The 19,800-nt window shown below is 39.1% G+C and overlaps 1 protein-coding gene and 1 long non-coding RNA gene across 5 annotated transcripts in view; one reads left to right on the plus strand and one right to left on the minus strand.

The window, feature by feature from the left end:
* Positions 1-19,800, plus strand: part of LOC139036325 (uncharacterized) — a 92,573-nt gene that overhangs the window by 59,003 nt on the left and 13,770 nt on the right. For 2 of the 4 annotated variants that reach the window (XR_011489056.1, XR_011489055.1), the window contains exons 3-5: positions 5,503-5,528; positions 6,761-6,863; positions 11,155-11,373. This is a non-coding gene — a long non-coding RNA (uncharacterized lncRNA). The remainder of the gene's footprint in view (positions 1-5,502; positions 5,529-6,760; positions 6,864-11,154; positions 11,374-19,800) is intronic. The other 2 variants (XR_011489057.1, XR_011489058.1) reach the window with 2 other exon arrangements.
* Positions 14,126-19,800, minus strand: part of COL1A2 (collagen type I alpha 2 chain) — a 36,554-nt gene continuing 30,879 nt past the window's right edge. The window contains exons 43-52 of the mRNA XM_020913781.2: positions 19,503-19,556; positions 19,306-19,413; positions 19,106-19,159; positions 18,371-18,478; positions 17,841-17,894; positions 17,613-17,720; positions 16,828-17,086; positions 16,206-16,390; positions 15,299-15,541; positions 14,126-14,584 (exon numbers count right to left, since the gene is read on the minus strand). Of these exons, the coding sequence (XP_020769440.1) occupies positions 14,438-14,584; positions 15,299-15,541; positions 16,206-16,390; positions 16,828-17,086; positions 17,613-17,720; positions 17,841-17,894; positions 18,371-18,478; positions 19,106-19,159; positions 19,306-19,413; positions 19,503-19,556 (1,320 nt within the window). The 3' untranslated portion in view covers positions 14,126-14,437. The remainder of the gene's footprint in view (positions 14,585-15,298; positions 15,542-16,205; positions 16,391-16,827; positions 17,087-17,612; positions 17,721-17,840; positions 17,895-18,370; positions 18,479-19,105; positions 19,160-19,305; positions 19,414-19,502; positions 19,557-19,800) is intronic.

Raw genomic sequence — 19,800 nt, forward strand, 5'->3', positions numbered from 1 at the left:
TACTGAAATGACAGGTGCTGATGCTGATTAGAATGGGAAACATAAGTGGCTGGTTGACCTACTTTCCTAATGGATACATGCAGTCATTCAGAAATTTTACAAGAGCAAATTGTATGGACAGACATACAATAAACAATGACAGTAAAATTACAGACAAAGCCCTCCGACTAAATCACAAAAAGCCTGGAAAACATAAGAACCTTTTCATGTTGCTGATGTTAGGGACGTGGACAAAGATGGAACAATTAAATCGCATTAATTGTATTTGTTATGTTGCAATGGGAATGATTTTGCTTGCTGTCATAATGAGCTCTGCTATAATAGGCATTCGCCTTGTATCCCACCTATTCATTTATTAGAATGAGGTTTTATTTTCCCCCCCTTTTACAAAGTAAATACACAATAAGATCAAATAAATTTTGATGATTGCCAACAGATGGTGAGGGGCTCAAACTCAGACCATCTGATCTTTAGGTTTTCAGTTCTTTCCGGCTGTTCTTTCTACTTAATTACCTTCCCCTCACTTGCTAATCCCTTCCATGTAATTCTACACCAAGATTGGGTCTAGCACTCTGTTAATTTTCTGCAGCCTATACTGCTTTCTGATGAGATATTCTGTCTTAGTATCTGTGTTGCTAATGTATCTAAACAGTCTGGTTGTAGCAGAAAACCTTTCAATCCTACTTGAACCATGTATTTTCTCAATTTATTAATTCAATTTAATGTTAAGAATTTAAAACTTACTGTTTGATTCACTTCACATCTGACACAATGGATCAACCACCAGTAATTTTATGCAATCAAAGAACTATTTTAATCGACCTGTCTTTTGAACCCTTCTCATGAGACATATATTTTTTTCAATCACTGAAATAGCCTTACTAGAGTGATATATGTGTTTTAGTGAAAAGTTTCCTTTATTACATGAATGCATCTGTGCATCATTTGTGAATGAAGGAAAGTATTGTGTAATAGGTATTTTAATGATATTTTAAGGAAATGCATAAAAGGTAGGAATTTATGGACACCTCTGAGGTAATTTACTGTAGACTATGTGTATTTATATACTCCATGTCTAGATAAAACCTTTCTTTTCTTTTGACAGGTATGTTTAAATGTCCAGTTCAATGCAAGGAGGCTGTTTTCGTGTTCTCTTCAATAGTCCCTAATAGCACTGCTTTACTGAGGTAACCTAATAGAATTCTGTTGACTGAAATTCCTTCTTTATAAATGTGTCTGTGTGTTTCTGTCATGGTTAGCAGTAGTTTGTTTAACCAGATGCTTGTTCACTAGACACAGAAATTACACACCCCAAACTACATATTGTTAAGCATTTGTAATAAAGTGTAGTTTTAAAGATATCATCTATATTTTTTAAATATCACTTAAAATAACCAGTTTTCTTCTGGTAATAGAAATGTTAAATGTTCATTTACATTTTTTTTTGAAAAATTAAGAAGGGTACAGGAAAGAAACCTGACAATACTCATTTCTCATTAAAGGTGATGGCTGTTAAGATTTTTACATAGATCCTTTCTGAATTTTTTATGCATATGTTTGTAAAATGAAAACTTTTAAACAGACTTGAACTTTTATAATGATTTATGTAGACAGACATTACTTTTAGCTCATGTGAATTTTATTCTGCATGTGTGTGTGTGTGAGAGAGAACAATTTAAATAGATTTTTAAAATTTCCTGTTCATTTCATTTGTGAGCATATGGAATGAGACAGGTGATAGGTATCTGCTGTTTCTTCGATGTGTCTCAATTTTTCTGTCTCTTATAGTATGTGCATCTTGCTACACTGACTATGATTCTAATGGTAAAAATACATATTTTTCCTACAACACGGTCAAAACTTAAGCCAACAGCTTTGATGCTCAATCACAGAAACAGTTATCTATTCTAATACTGAAAAGAAAAACTGTCTTGAAGTTATGGTAGTTGGTGTCCAAACTGGAGATTTTCATGGGCAGTCTTAGCCATATGAGATTTTTTAAAATCATGTGCTGATTTTAAAATCTACTGCATGACATACAACTTCACTTTAATCTACTTGTTGTATCTAGTTATGAATTTTTTCTCATATCATTAAGTACTCATTGAGAACATAACTACTTTAACCAATCCACTATTTTTTAGATATTTGATTGCTTTCCAATGTTAAGTAAGGCTAGGACAGCTGTTGCACCCAAGATATGATGTGATGATCAACCATTATTTTTGCACATATACTTAAATGCTGTTGTGGTATCTTTTCTTCAGGCATTTTTTTTTTAAACACTTTCATACTCTTAAAGTATAAGCTAGGGGAATGTGACTTCACAATAACCAATGGGAGATTGCCTTTAATGGAAGAGGAGGCAATGTGACATATATTTTAAATACAATCTTTGATATTTTGGGGGGACTTCTTGCCACAACGCCTCCTGTTCAAATACAATCTTTGATATTTTGCGGGGACTTCTTGCCACAACGCCTCCTGTTCAGAGAGTTGGATTAGCACTTAGTCACATGAGCCAGTTCACGGAGTATATTTGCTGTGGCTTTTTTTGAGAGCTGCGGTGTTCTGGTTCTTTCTGTTGGCTTCGTTCTGCAAACACCCTGGCATTTTCTCAGACCTCTGTGATTCACATGCTTGTCCTTCAGACTGGCATGGTTGTCCTTCAAAGCTTAGGTTGCTCTAAACAGTTTCATTGGAGGATAGCTGTGTATTGCTGTGACTTGGGCAGTAGAAAGAAAACCAGGCTTTCACAGCTTTTTGGGAAACTCTTCATGTAGACACTCTTGTCCAAAAATCTTTAGGAAAATCAAGGATTCATCTCCTTGGATACATTCCTAGATGAGGAATAGTAACCTGTCAAAAGTATAACCATTTTTAAGTCTTTTGATACATACTGATCAACTGCCTTCCAGAAATTTTGTACCCATTTATATATGAGATTATATGTCATAGTCATATAATGTCACTACACACACACACACACACACACACACACACATACACACACATCATGCCAACTATACATGGGGCTGATCTTTTGTTTAAAACATTATTATTTTCAAAAGAAGCCTGGCCATAGACCAGGTGAAGTTTTACTTCATATTTCTGTAATTGTTAGAGGAACTGAACAGTTTTTTGCCATTTAATGACCTTTCATTTTGTATTTTTTAACTTGTGTTCTTTGTCCCATCTCTCACAAGGTTTTTGGTGCAAGCATTTTTAAAATAAAAGCTAATGTGTAAGAGCACTTGGTATTTAAAAATAATACTCAAACCTGATAAAATAAGATATGTATTTATCAAGAGAAAGATGTGATAGGAAGAGTGTGAGGATAGAGAGACAACATACATTCAAACAGAATGGCCTTTCATGGCCTTTATGCTCTCACCCCCTTTAAAAATTGCCCCATCCATGGCTTCTGATGCCTAGGTGGCCACGTGTTATACCACATGACTTTAATGATCAGAGCTGATGGGATGTCGACTCAAAGGTCATGAGTTAATAGGCTGCCAAGGGATTTATGAACTGCACTGGAATGTCTCCCTAGGGAACTAGAATAGCAAGTTAAAAAAAAAAAAAGATTGCCAATTAATAGCAGATCTGAAAGGACAAACATGCCGAATGTGAATGAACCAGATTAGTGGTGGAGCTGTAGAGAAAAGAGTCACAAATTCCTGCCCCTGAGATCTCTAAAGCCACCTCAAATAGCCACATTCCAGCTCCAGTTTCAGCAAAGCTGTTTACCTTTCCTGCTCTTATTCCCCATACATCTCCCTGTCTCTTAAGCTTCCTTGAATGGACCTCTATTATTTACATTTAAGTGACCCTGAAGAAACAGAATGCTTCTGAGGAAAAGTAACACAGGTTTAAAACTATCCTATTTGCTACAACTCTCTATATATCCCAGCAGAGTTATTTTAATAGTCACCAATTCTTTCATTTAACAATTTGTTCAACATAAAATCACTGAGCATGCTGTCTATATTAGGTGTTGGGCTAGGTGGTAAAGGAGATACAGAGACAATCAGACAATCTGTCATCTAGAAGCATATAGTTCAATCATGCTTTTCCACACAGCGTGGTCTTTCATTACTACGGATTGTCAGATCAATGGTGACCAACTAGTTGCTAGGCAACTTGAAATACAGGAATACAGAACTGATGCAGCTTCATTATGATATGAATTCATCTTTGAAATGTTTGTCAAGAATTGTGAAGGGTCTGAAATTTTCCTCTCCCTCAAAGCTCTGATATTAGCCTGCCACAGTTTAAAAGATGCTGGCAGAAGACATGTGACTTCTGAGTCGGAAAAGGACTTTATTATAGCAAGGCAAACAACATGAGCTTTATGTTTTCTTCTGGTCCTCTTGCCCCCAGGTCTCAGGGGCGTTGAGGGCAACTCCGTGAATGTGCCACAAATGAGGACCACCAAGTATAGGGAACCCCAGTCTTTTACAGCAGACTGTAACCAAATCTGCCTGACATTTACCCTGTAGGGGAGCATCTTTATTATACTGGACAGTAGCTTGCCCTCCACTGTGGAGGAAGACACTACCTCTGTCTTCCAAGGCTACTAAACAATATTCTTGAAAACATAGTCCAAAACATAGATAGTAGTTAATGGCAACCCACTCCAATATTCTTCCCATGAACAGAGTAGCCGGGCGGGCTATCGTCCATCAGGTCGCAAAGAGTGGGACACTACTGAGTGACTAACATACTTTTGCTTGCAAGACATTTTTACAGAAATTTTATAAATCCATAGAGAATTGTGTTCCAACAATGTTCTTTCTCCGGATACTTTATAAAACAGTTCAAATGTTTGGTTCTTATTTCTGTTAACTCTAAGTAGCTACTTATTCTGAGATGGTCCTGTATTTCCCCATTTTTAGCATATTCTTTTTACTAGGTGTGTTTACCAAAACTGTATTTTTTTTTTGCTTGTTTGTTTTATATAACAGAAACTAATTTTCTCTAACTTAAAAAAGAAAGTTAGTAGAAGGACACTGGATTATTTCATAATTCAAAGAACAACTCCTAACTAGTGCTGTTCTGGCACCTCATCGACAGAAGTTCGTTGTTGTCTCTGGAGTATTGTCATTAGCATGCCTCAACTTCAGTGGTTCTCAGTCTCTGTCATTCTCCAGTCCAAGTTTTAAATTCTCAGAGGACAGGAGTGGAATGGCCCAGCTTGGCTAACACTCTGCCTCTATCTTTTCGATTATGCCCAAGGGGGAGGGACCGAAAAAGCACACAGACCTAGTAAAACTTTGCTGTACCCAAATTAGGAGAGAATTTCTTGGCAGCTTTGAAGACTTCCCAATTTCTTTCTTCTATATCTGAATTTGTTTTGATTGATATTACACTGCTCATAGAAAAATACAGTTATTGTTTTATACATTATTCTAGTTTTTAATCAATGAAATATATTTTTGTTTTATGTATCATTTTCTTGGTCATCTCCTGCCATTTCTCGATTTGGGGGACTGATCTAAGCCAATTTAGTGATTGAAGAGTTTGGGGTAAGTATAGGTAGCGTCTGGTGATTGAAAATAGATTGGACTTTCTGTCTTTTGTTATCCATCTTATTGTCAAGTGGTATGCTATAAGCAGAGCAAGGCTTAGCTCCAATTTTTTAATATTAAATATTTATTAGTCAAAATATCAAGATCATTGTCAACTATGAAAACTTATTTTTAACATCTTTCATGCTAATTACTATATATATTCTGGTGTAGATTTCAATAATGCTGTTTGAAATACCAGAGTGGCCACCTCTACAACTGCGAATGTTCATAATTAGGGTAATTCCAAGATTGCCTAATCAGCCCTGGAATGTAGGGTAATATTACCTTATTACCTATATGCATATACATACATAAGCCCTCCTATAGAAGTATTTTTAAAATAAATTACCAGACAGACAATACAATAAGGCCAAAATATAGGCATTTAGTCATGCACTCATGCTAATTTCCAAACTCCTTTGTAATTAACATTCCTTCTGACCGGATTAATTGGGTTAGCAATAAGTAATCACATTTGTAATACTGCAACTGTTCCCAAATTAATTGCTCATGTGTTCAATGAGCCATTACATGTTCTCATTTAAAGCAGCTTAAAGAGCCGATGATTTTAAAGCTGTAGTCCTAAACATTTTGGGGAGAGGGGAACAGAAGCATCCAAGAATACGTCAATAATATAATAACAGCAATAAACCAGTGGTTCCCAAACTTTGAGAGGACATGAGAATCACCTCACTACTCATTGAAAATAGATACCTTGGTCCCACCCCCAGTAGTTCTGATTAGAGAGTTATTATGTGGGGTCTGGAAAAACTTGGAGGAGCATCACACACTTTCTTTCTAGAAAAAAAGCACATATTCACATACTTCCAGCTTTACCAGTGATTTTACTGTGACTTTAGTACAAATTTTCTGGGAACTCACTGCATATTACAATCACTGAGGGAGTTTTAAAACAATATTTCAGGCCAATTAAATCATAATATCACTCGGTATAGGGTGACTAAACTGTCTGCATGGTTTTTTTCCCCAGCTGAGAATGACGACTGGAGATTTTCCCCAACATGTTAATTTGTTTTACTGAATTAGACTCACTTGACAGATACCTAGCAAAACTGATAATAGAAAGAGCGCAGTTACCCTGTAAATCTTACAGAGTACACAGTTTAATTTGCGTATGGGTGGGAAGGCGCACCATTTTTGGCACTGACTTGTCTTTCTCTCTTCAGAGATTCAAAGGATTTAGTGGACTTTGTCCTCTGTTTTGATAGATAGCCTTCCCAAGCTTGAGAGAAGAAAAGCACAGCTCTTTTTATAATTTATGATGGCAAGGTGAGTGTTTATTGTATTATTTTAGTTGAAGAAAAATCTAAGAAAACATATGGTGCTTCAAGTTGACTGTAAGTTCCCTGTATTTTAATAGCATGCCCAAGGTAAATATTTGTTGTGAATAATCTAGAAAAATGGTTAAATGGGCAATTTTCTAACCAAGGTCTTTAAAAAAAAATTTTTTTTTTGATTAGGAACATATCATAATGAGCAAAGTGGTAGATGGAAACTTTAGTTACGTTGATAAAGTTTTTGAAATTATTTCAGACTTCTGTATTACAAAGGAAAGGAGACCGATAATCAGTATTAGAAAAACCATGTTGGAAATAACTCTAATCAAAGCTTCTTCTATGTTTCTTTGAAGTGGATCTACTTATAATATTACTCATATAGACATTCAAAGCACTGGCAATAATAGGTGGTTTAATGATGTTTAAAACCCTTGAGTAAATTTATATAGGATAAGACATTTTCCAGAGGACATGAATTTAATAATTATGATCGCTTCTTGTACTGATAACTCTTGAGATAGGATTACCACTGTCAGAGACAAAATTTTAAAAAATCAAATTGTGAAAATTAAGTATCAGAAGTCTAGATTATTCAAAATGTATGAATTATAGCCCATCTGTATAGAAAAACTGGCTTCCAAGTAAGCAAAAAGACCATTTCTATGCTCAGAAACTTTCTCTCAAAAGTTGGAAGCTCCTAATGGCATAGGCCAGAGACCAGTTAAGTGCAAATTTGTTCTATTTGTCAGAAATTTTCTTTTTTTTAACTGTCAAGGTGGAATCATTATTGTTTTTTGTTGTAAAAAATTGAAAAGATTTCCAAACTAAGTATTTCTTAAAGTTGGATTGTGGAGTGGTAGTTACCAAAATTATGAGGCTTTGGAAGTTTGCCGGAATCCATTTGTGGTAGAAAAAATTAAAGTGCGGTGATACTGTTGTTTTAGACCACTGGTGTCACAGAAGATAGCACCTGTAGAAAGGTGACTGCTTTTCTTAGCAATGTAGTTAAGGGCTTTCAGAGAAGATGCAGCCTTGTAGGATAGTGATAACAGTGGTTGCTGGGAACTCGCTCCACACCAACCTTACAAGCTGCTCTGCATCAGTATTCCTAACCGTAACAGTCCAGTGGGCGGTAGCATCATCATCACCATTTTATGGATGGTGAAACGGTGGAGACAGGACTTAAGCCCAGACAGCTCTGCTTACTAAGCCCCTGTTGTTTCACCACGCCCTCTTCTCTCTGTTCCATTTCATCTCTGCACACTCTTGCTTAAACCCTGAAGAGTTATGTGCTGTACTGGGGGCAGAATTTGTAGCATGGGGCAGGTCTGCTTGCCTAAAAGACCATTCTCCTTCTGAGCTTTGTGTTTGTTTCCTTGGGATTTCCACTTATTAGCTCCATGGGACAGAGATTAAGGATGGATTAGAAGGGTAAATTAAATTTTACGCCAGCTTTTTCACTCTCCTCTTCCACCTTCATCAGGAGGCTCTTTAGTTCCTCTTGGTTTCCTGCCATTAGGGTGGCGTCATCTGCATATCTGAGGCTATTGATATTTCTCCCAGCAATCTTGATTCCAGCTTGTGCTTCACGCAGCCTGGCATTTCGCATGATGTACTCTGCATATAAGTTAAATAAACAGGGCAACAATATACAGCCTTGACATACTCCTTTCCCAGTTTTGAAGCAGTCCATTGCTCCATGTCCAGTTCTAACTGTTGCTTCTTGACCTGCATACAGATTTCTCAGGAGGCAGGTCAGGTGGTCTGGTATTCCCATCTCTTTAAGATAGAGGGTAAGAAGGAAAAGAAAGCATAAAGGACATAAAGGTAGACCCCTATGGACACTGTCTCTCCACCATTTGGAGAGAAGGCTATGTGTCTGGGGCAGACAGGAAATAAGTGCAGGAAGTTGTTCTATTTTCTCCTAAATCTGAGTGTTCATTCTCTGGTGATGTGCATGTGGCGGTGTTGAAAGGCTGGGATCTTCTATTGTCCTGCCAGCAGGGGGAGCAGTGAACTTGAAGTGACCTCCCATTGGGAGGGAAAGGCAATACACTCAGCGCAGTGGTATGAGTGAGTGTTCTTATCCTGCCTGGCTTTAATAGATTCCATGAGAAAAATTCATTTCCATTCTCTTCCATGCTGTTTATGGTGAAGTCATTGGACATCAACATCATTGCTGAAGCAGAAAAAATATTTACTTTACTAGAAAAATACATTGCATGTCTATGTTCAATAGTATAGAACATCTATAAATATGTAGTAAATTGCAGTTTTAAAGATCTCTTTCTAGAACCCATTAGGGTTGCTAATTCTGTCCAAGATTATTCTTACACCTTGGACTCAGAGTAATATTTCTGCTTGCGAACAGCCAGATGAAGAAGAGATATTTGGTTCTAAGAGGTGACTTGAGGGTCCCTGAAAATCATGTTCCTATTATTGTCTTTACAACTTCTAACAGTGGGCAGGTTTTAATCCCTTTTAGGTTAAAACTTCTTTTTTAAAATATATGTATATATAACCAGCATCTGCATATTTTATGTAAAGAGAATAGCTCATTAATTGTTCCCCATGACTGACTTTGTTCTCATTTGAAGAGGTTTTGTGGACTTGTGTATTCTGATGTTGCAGAGTATAAGACTGGGTCATCAAGCATGTGCTGAAACTTGGTGGACATAGGCTAGAGGGTCTATAGGAGGAAAGTGGAAGAGTGAATGACAAACCTCCATTTTACTTTGGGCCATTGGTTTGTTCTCTTGGGTCTTAGGATAGGAGAAGCAGCATGTTGAGTATGAGACCCAAGATGAGATATGAGAGTCATAGTTCAGAAAAGTCCAAGTTTAATGAAGTGAGTAGTATTTCTTCTGGTTGGTGGTTTATGACATCATTTTTGGTCTTAGACCCCTTGGAGTAGCTGAAGAAAGTTGTGGACCCTTTTCCAATAAATATGCATATGCACACAAAATTTAGCCCTCTGTTTTAGGAATTTATTGATATTCTGCCCTCCCCTGGAGCCTACCACAAATCCTTGTTTGGAACAATAGTCTTAGAGATGTGGGGTGGATAGGTGGCGCACACCAAGGTGTGTGCCAAATGATCCAGAGAAGTGTGAAATTTTCTCTTTGTTTTTATTTTTTCTCTAAAAATTTTTTCTATTTAGATTTTATATTGCACATAATATATTAGTACCAGAGTACACATATAGCATTAGTATATAAAGAAACTAACAAAATTAATTCTAAGAGCTTACATTTTTACTGATAGGAAGGCACAACTCAAAATTGATCAACCACCAATTTAGAGAATGGTGCTAATTAAATTTAAATTCTAATCTCTCCTCCCCCTAAATTGGAGGACCACAGATAGGAACTTAAATCAAGAGGTGACTACAAGTGACTGGAAGTTTTGAACCTAACGATGACAAGTAACATTTGTCTACGCTTCATTAAGCACTTTCACACTTCCCCATTTGGTTCTCCCAGTGGTCCTGTGAGACAGGCAGAGTAGGTATGCTCATGGAAATCTCTGAGAGCAGAGATTTGTTAACCAGATTCTCAGAAAACTTTAGAGACTCTCCCAAGGGCCCTTGGCTAGTCAGTAGTGGAGCTGGTGCTCTTAACCTTGGCTGCTGACCACAAATTATGTGCTCGTTTCACTGAACTGTGGGGCTAAGTCAATCATTGTGGGCTGCCTGTGGCCCCTTGCTGTGGTTACTGGTGCTGCCTGAGGATACTGAGTTGTTGGCTCCCTGGCTGATCCAGACATAGGGACAGAAAGCCTATTTTAGATACTTGATCAGAGGGCCGGGAAGCTGAGCTCACAGTTCAGCATTAGCTCTCTCCGGTTGGTACTGTAATACCAACTATTTCAAAATAGATAGAGGGCTCTGCAAACGTTCAGATACATCTATGTACAAAGAAGATTTACAGTGGGTTATTAAGTGGGAGTTTTGAGGCTGGCTTCATGGGAAGTGCCAACCACTCTTTCTCCCAAATTTCCCCAGGTGCCACTGTCAAAGGCAAAGCACTCATCTAGATGGATCATAGTTCTGACCCCAAATGACATTTCCAACTTTCCTTGTATATAATTCAATTTCTGAACTTCCTTTTCAGTGATATTAAGTGGAATAGCTGAAAAAAGTCTTTGGGCATTCAAGATACAGATGTGTTCAGCATTGGTCAGGTGTCTCTGCTTTTTGCCAGTGCATTAGCTGTATGGATTTTAGAATTTTAAATGACCCTTTTTACCAGACTTGATTACAGTATCTCTTCCCTTCATCTTAGCTACCTAGCTCCTTCACTCTCTGCTGGGCCATCTTCCTTCCTCTCATACCAGCACAAATTCGAGGCAGCTGACCTTCTTATGACCAAAGGTCAAGAGATGTTGTGAGGAGTGTCCCTGCAGGCCGGTGATTAGCCTTTAAAGAGGGGATCCACTGTTCAAGGGTCAAGCCTTCAGGACGTTGCCCGGCACGGAACAGAAAGAGTGGACCTCCTGGCTTGGTAAGTACCAGACTGGTCTACTATGTGGCCTCCAGAGAAGAAACGTTTAGCCAGACAGAGGGCTAGAAGGCGAAATGAGATCTCTGGCAAGAGCTAGCCGGCCAGTCCCAATATCACTGTTATCGTATGAGGCTAGGGTCAGTTTCTTGACACTCCATCTCATTAATTAATGGAGTCCTCTGCTACTGTTGGAGGACACTTCATTTAAAATTGTGTTCACACATTATTTTATTCTCTCCCTGCAACTGAACTGTGAGATCCCTGAGGATGCTGCCGCGGTATGGCTTTGTACTCCTCTCCCCACTGTCCCCCAGAGTAGCTGGGATGTGATGAATAATGACACTTTAGGTGAGGATTTTCCTTCTCTTTCAGAAGGTGGGTGGGTGAGTGGGAGGATGACCACCCTTCCTCTGGGGTTGGTCCCTCCTCAACCAGGATTGTTTTCACTTGTGACTGCTCATTTCTTTTCACGATATTTTAAATTTGTTGTAAATGACAAAAGTAATATAACTACATTGCAGCAAATTTGGATAATTTATACATAAAAATCATTTCTATTGTTACTACATCAATATACCTACTCTTAGTATTTTTATATGCATTTAAAATATTTTTAATGACAGTGTACTTGAATATATATTTTAAAGACTGTGACATTCTATTATCTTTTTTCTTTTAATTATCCTCATAAATGTTACTGGGATATAAATTTTTATTTCACTGTTTTCTTTTTATTACCTGTTAGATATATCATTTTTTCCTCATTGGTATTTATTAGATATGCCATCATTTGTTTCCTTATTGTTATCTATCAGATATACAGTTATTTAACTATTTCACTGTACTGATAGATGAGTAAGTGACTACTAAGTGTCTGCTGGCTTAGGAAATATCCCTATTTGGATATAGTTTGACAAGTCATTATCATATAGCATAGTTAAGGCTCACAGTTGGTGGTCAATAAATGTCGGTTTTATTCCTGCTTCTCTTTCTCCCTTCTTTATGCTATCTTTATGGTTGTTTCTTATACTGCAAGCCTGAGCATAGCCTATTTTTAATCCAAGATGTCTAACTGGTTATTATGTAAATTTACCTTTGTTATTTCAATTAGCAATCTGTGGGGAGTACTAGTACTGTGATCCCAAAGGTTCAGTTTTCTGTATGTTACTTGGTCAAGGGTATTGATTCTTTCTTGCCAGACATAAAGTGTTAAAGCTACAAAGGATGGTTTGAAATCACCTTATCCAATGGTATCCCAATTGGCGCACTGTCAGAATTTTTCAAGGTGCTTAAAAGAACACTCATTCCTTACTAGGTCTTAATTTGGTGGCTGAGGATTGGGAATCTGCATTTTAATAAGCATCCTAGTGTTCTGATTTTGGTGGTAGAGGACCAAAATTTGAAATTATCATTTGGTTAGTAGACCTTGCTAACTTTTCAGAGTTAATTTTAGATTTTTATCATGTTCAGTCTTTTGCTTTTAAAACTAATTGAATCTCGAGATGACTTTATAGCAGGAGGCAAATATTACAATCACAATTATGTCCTGCAACAGGAAATAAGTTCTAAATGAATCTTAACATTTTCCTTGACACACTACTATGTTTAAGTGTATTAAAGATGTCATTGAAAGGTGCAGGGGAGAAGAATGAACTTGATTTGGCAGGTGGGTGTTCATGGTACTATTATCCACAACTGTCTGCGCTGATCGACAGCACCCACATTACCTCTCAACAGGCATTGTACTCAGTTGCAGCAGATTTAAGTGTATGGCATTTTTCACTGAATATTTGAAACTGTTTTAGTTAATAGTATTAATTGTGCATAGACCAACTTGCAGCCACTGTTTCAAAGTGCTTAATGGGTAATAAACCAAAAGATTCTATGGACCTCTACTTAGAATAAATGTGGGTCAACCTCTGCCATGTTGCTTAGGTATTATGTATTTTGAGTAGGGCAAATGTTAGTTCAGAGAAGGAATCTTCCCCATGTTATAGATAAATAGTGAAACTCAGGAAGGTGAAATGCCCAAGGTCAGTTAGCTGGAAGGAGCTGAGCCAGAACTGGAGCTCAGATCTCCAGGGTGCTTGTTCCCTGCTCTTTCTACCATACCAAACTGCCCTTTTTGCAGAGTTTCTATCTAATGAGAAACACTTGGTATTATGGCTGGTAGAGCTGCTATAATCTATATTTATATTGCAAAGAGCACTGAAGCAAGGAATTCTACTCAGTATTTTCTTTGGAAAACCAAACATGCTTTATTTCATTTTTTTCACAATTTATTTAAACATCTCACATATACAAAATAGGTACAATTTAATTTTTCTGCTTGTCCAAGAAACAAGACTTCTTTGGAACCGTGGGAGAGGATGAAAATGAGACTAGCAAAGAACAAATGCTGGATTTAAAGAGGAGGACAATGTTGGGCAAACGGTCCACTTACTTTGTGGGAATAAGATGTAAAGTACTGATGTTAAGTCAGATGAAAAAAATACACAATACAGCTCAACAGCAGAGGAGTTTTTCTCCTCAAATTCTCCTAGCACCATCAACATTCTTCAAGTATCTGAAATACTGGTAATTAGCACCTTTGTATTTTGAACAAAAAAAACACAAATACCTCAGCTCATCTCTGGTCAGCACCTCACGGTGTGGATCACACTCACAGGAAAGTGTTTTGAGGTAGTTTAAACCTTTGGAAGTTTGGGTTTTAAACTTCCCTCCGTGGAAGATATTCAAAAGCCACAAGTGGTGCAAATGTTCATGGTTTTTATTTTTCAATTTTTATTTTGGTTTTCTTACAAAGGTTGACATTTTCCACAACAGGTGTAAGAGTGTTGAAAAAAAATTCCAAATCTTTTGGAGAGGGGGAAAGGGAGGGGGAATGAATTAAATCGTATTGCACAATGCTCTGATCAATCCTTCTCCTCTTTTGCCCACAATTTAAGCAAGTAGATGTGCAGAAGAAATGGAAGGATTCAGCTTTCAGTTAGGAAAGAAGAAAAAGAAATGGCCAAGAGAAATTTTTCAGATTTCCTTTTTCTTTAATTTAGGTTGAGTTCGTTTATTTGAAACAGACTGGGCCAATGTTCAATCTGATTTCTTGGTCAGCGCCACCGATGTCCAAAGGTGCAATATCAAGGATAGGCAGGCGAGATGGCTTGTTTGTTTTATACTCAATGACTGTCTTCTCCCATTCATTTGTCTTTTTCTGTTTAAAAAGAGAAGACAAGAATATACATAAAGCAGCACTGTTATGGAATCTAATCATCTTGTATCATATTATATAATTAGATATATTACATACAATTATATTATATAGTATATAATTATATAGAACACATATTTATATAGAAATATATGATATATCAGATATTTTTCATATATAATTATCTTATTATGCATGCATGCTAAGTTGCTTCAGTCATGTCCGACTCTTTGCAACCCTGTGGACCGTAGCCCTCCAGGCTCCTCTAGGTAGGAATACTAGAGTGGGTTGCCATGCCCTCCTCCAGGGGATCTTCCCGACCCAGGGATCAAACCCACATCTCTTATGTCTCCTGCATAGGCAAGTGGGTTCTTTACCAGTAGTGCCACCTGGGAAGCCCATTATGTACTATATTATAAATTACAGTCTGGGCCTTTTTAACCTCAAGTAATTGTAAGTTATGGCTTTACATCATCATTTAAAAAACATGTTGAAAGAAAAATAATACATGGAACATAGTATATATTTCAGTATTTCAGAGAATTTCAGAAGGCAAGATCTGATAAGAATACTCTGGATTTACCATCTGAATTTAAACAACTATATTTATGAAAGAAAAATAAGTTAGGTCTCTCATTCCTCTGTTCATTTAATGGTCTAAGCTCCACTAGCCCACTTCCCAAATAAATATTATTCCCATATTCCACTATTACTTACAGAGCAGCCATCTACAAGAACAGTGTAGGTGAATCTGCTGTTGCCCTCGGCAACAAGTTCGACATCATTGGATCCTTGCAGAATGACAGCCTTTTTCAGGTTGCCTGTTTCCTCATCCATGTAGGCAATGCTGTTCTTGCAGTGGTAGGTGATGTTCTGAGAGGCATGGTTGGCCAGCAGGCGCATGAAGGCCAGTTGGGTAGCCATTTCCTTGGTAGTTACTCCTTCAACATTATATTCAAACTACAGAGAATAAGATGGGGATTCCAGGTAAGTGAAGAAGGACTCACATACTAAGAGTCAAATTAAAAAAAAAACAGTCTGGTATAGGGAAGAATAATGGACTCAGGTATGAACCTGTACTTTTAAAGGAGACTCAATTCACTTGTCTTTGAAGTAGTAGCGACCTAGAAGGAACATAGGACCTACCACACTGAGGCAAGTCATCTCAAAAAGGGACCTATTTCAGATAAAGCTTCTCTCCCCCTACATATATGTCTCTTTTTAAAAATAAGAGCAAGAAGGTAGAGATTTAGAGACCCCTTTATATTCCACCAATAGAGTTAATGCAAACTATTAATTAGAAATTCAGAAAAGCTCACATCTGGAAAACATATGTTCATGGATACCAGGCTAGATGATGGCTTGTACTCTTTCACACTATGTGATGTTGTCACTTTCTCCAGTGACTATCAGTTAAGTCATATTTGAATGATAACTTTCAGAGTGTATGGACATGTCCAATCAATCTATGTGTAATGTGCAATCTAGAAAGTAACAGAACCCAAGAACAGAGCAGGTTCTTTTAAAAAGCCCATTTTGGTAAAAGGCTAAAATGAGGATAATTAAAAAGCAAATAATGCTAGATAGTATTTAGTAGGAAAGGAATGTTTGTAAAATTCCTTACCTGGGTACCATCATTGATAGTCTCTCCTACCCAGACATGCTTCTTGGCCTTGGAATTTCTGTACCAGTTCTTGACTGGGATCTCTTCAGGTTGAGCCCGGATGCAGGTTTCGCCAGTAGAGAAATCACAGTATACTTTGATAGCATCCATAGTACATCCTTGGTTAGGGTCAATCCAGTAGTAACCTTAAAAAAAAAAAAAAGACCTAGATCATAAAACCTCTCACTGAGTGAGAGGAGCATAGGTTCTAATAATTACTTTCTAATAATTACTAGTCAGAGATTCTGATTCCTAAAAGTAACATTTTTGATTGTACTGTTATATTGTCTACTCCACATTATCAGGAAGAGGGTGACTATTTTCAAAATTCGACAGTTCTTCCTCTCCTCTCCATGAAAATCACAATCAGGGTATGTATTGCCATGAAAAAGGCAGAAACACGTATCAAGACAACCTTGAAAATGGGTGCTGGTTGGAAAAAGAAAATACTTTATTAACTGGGTAGGATTTCACATAATGCCATTTTGACTCAAATACCCTTTCATTCTAACTATCAGTGGGAGATGACTTTGAAAGGCCTAACTTGTGAGAAGGGTCATTCTGACTGGGTTTCTCAACCTACCACTGCTCCATTCTGGGTGGCTGAGTCTCAGGTCTCGGCATGTGCGAGCTGGGTTCTTCCTAGAGCCTTCTGGAGTAAGAAGGGTCTCAATCTGGTTGTTGAGCGATTTCAGAGTAGCATCAACTTCATAATCCTTGGGTCTGAGAGAAGCTGGTGAGCGAGGCTGGTCAGCCCTGTAGAAGTCTCCATCAAAGCCAAAGTCGTAACCACCACCACTTGGGCCGGGAGGTCCAGGAGGGCCGGGGGGACCGGGAGGGCCCTGCAGAGGTGGAAGGGAGCAACAAGAGGCTCTGGGTTTGGTCACAGTGAGAGACAACGATAAAGATTTTCCATGGAGAGCCACACAAAAGCATGCCCTAATACGTAAAACAGAATCAAATTCAGGTAATAACAGCTTGCTCCAAGGCGTCCTTGCAGGGACGGGCTTAAAGAGTTCATGAGGTACAGATACTTTTTATATATGTTAGAAAGCAGGGAAATGGGGGGCTACTTTAATGTGTTGCTATCACTGTCTTGTATGCTTAGTCACTTAGTTTCCGACTCTTTGCAACCACGTGGGCTGTAGCTCATCAGGCGCCTCTGTCCAGGGAATTCTCCAGGCAAGAAGACTGGAGTGGGTTGTCATTTCTTCCCAACTCAGGGATGGAACCTAGGTCTCCTGCATGGCAGGAGGATTCTTTACCGCCTGAGCCACCAAGGAGGCCCCTCACTGTCTTGGTGTGGTCTAAAGAAGATGCCCCCATAGGCCAGTGATGCGCTTCATTATTTCCCCAAAGCATACTTACAGCAGGACCCTGGCTACCCTGAGAGCCACGGATGCCAGCAGGTCCGACTGCACCAGGCTGTCCAGTGCGACCATCTTTGCCGGCGGGGCCGGAAGGACCGGCAGGGCCCTAGGGAAGAAAGACACCAAGTTTGTGCGCCAGCGAACACCCCACAAGGGGGGAGCCGCCTGGGGCTCGCTGTCTGCCATAGGCTCTTTTCAGAGAGGAACATCTCTTAGATTTACCTACCCTAGGACCAGCGGGGCCCACGGCACCAGGAGCACCTTGATCGCCGTGATGACCCTTCACAGAGAGAACAGGAGAATCACACTTTTAGAACATGTGTCGATGAACGGATTTTAAAAACCTGAACAGAAAATTTTAGTTTCGATGGACTCTGGATTGAGAAAATTAGAAATGTAAAATGGGCCTCTTTTCTTTCATTATGTCTATTCAATTATTTTTTTTTTTCTTCTACAAGCTATTTCACAGTGCAGTATTAGTCATTCCTCTAATTATATTTATTTAAGTGGGGCTGAAGGACATTGTTGCCTGGGAGATCTCAGTATATGTACGTTTCTATCTCTTCGAACCCTCAACTTTCCAAGTTGGGATGAAATAGCATTATCTCTGAGCTATGGAGCTGGCCAGAGAACAGGAAATGAATACGATGTAGGACATTTCAGAACAATAGCAGTGAACTTCAGAGGAAGTTCATTCTTGGCTGAAGGACTTTAAGATCTGTGTGGATACAAGCTGCTTCTCCATACTGTACTTACAGCAAGACCCGGAAGACCCTGCAGCCCATTGTGCCCCTTTAAGCCAGGAAGACCTCTGGGCCCCTTGTCACCAGGCTCTCCCTTATCTCCGCGGATACCCTGCGGGCCCTGCGAAGAAAGAGGAGGACAGACAGGACATTTACCTTTAAAAACAGCACTCAGCTCTTCACAAGTATTGTTCAGTCTACTTACAAACATAATTCAATATGTGAAAGGTCTAAAAGCCAGGTGGGTGAGACTCCCACCTCTTTCCTTAATCTTCTTTAGTTGAGCTCTCTCTTAAGTGGCTAATCTTTGTGACTGAAAGTCAAAGTGTTAGTCACTCAGTCGTGTCCGACTCTTTGTGACCCCATGGACTGTAGTCTGCTAGGCTCCTCCGTCCATGGAATTCTCCAGGCAAGAGTACTGGAGTGATTGCCATTCCCTTCTCCAGGGGAACTTCCCCAACCCAGGGATTGAACCCGAGTCTCCTGCAATGCAGGTGGATTCTTTACCCTCTGGGCCACTGAGGAAGTCCAATCTTTGTGATTATTTAATACCAATAAGAAGAGATTTGAAATACAAGAGATTCAAAGCTGTCTGTAGCAACTCTCAACATGGACTAAATTTAAAATATATATATATATATACACACATATATATATATATATAGTCTATGTATTATTTGTTTTCTTAATGGACAGTCTGGACTGATCCTCCCTAAACACTGTACAGAAACCATCTCCATGTACATACACTGGGACCTCTTGGGCCAACGGCGCCAGCAGGACCAACAGCACCAGCAGGACCCTGTGAATCAGAAAAGAAAAACCCAACTTAGCAGCCAAGTCCAAGATCCTCCTCCCTAGGCCCCCTACAGTTCCCAAGCATGGGGAGGCTGGGGGTGAAGCCCGATAAGGATGACAGCGTTAAGGGACTGGTGTTGGTGCACTTACAGGCTCACCACGGTTTCCGTGTTTCCCGGTGGGACCCACGGGGCCTTGAGGACCAGGAGCGCCGGCAGTCCCAACAGGACCTGCGTTACCGGGGTAACCACGCTCCCCCTATGGAAGGCAAACATGAAGCTCAGCATCAGTCTGGCGTGTACTGCAGTCCCCTTTGAGGTCCCAGAACAATGACGAGGTATACTGACCTTGTGTCCGGGTTGACCATCACGGCCTGGGGGACCATCATTTCCAGGGTTGCCCTGTGAAGACATCACACCAGTTAAGGCACTTAGGGAGACTGTAGCGCACCGGCTCCTTACAGCTGGGCTACCTGCCTTCATTATTCCCAGTGCCCAGTAGAGAACCTGCTTTCAGCCTGTCCAAAAACAGGAACAAGAAACTTGCAAACCTAGATTTTTTTTTAGAGGTGTTTCTAGTCTTTCGGCCACCTTGAAGTATGCTACTTAAAGACTCATTCTCCAGCCCAAGTTATCTCTAGTATTT

Source organism: Odocoileus virginianus, chromosome 1, assembly GCF_023699985.2.
Source record: "Odocoileus virginianus isolate 20LAN1187 ecotype Illinois chromosome 1, Ovbor_1.2, whole genome shotgun sequence".
Classification (NCBI taxonomy): domain Eukaryota; kingdom Metazoa; phylum Chordata; class Mammalia; order Artiodactyla; family Cervidae; genus Odocoileus; species Odocoileus virginianus.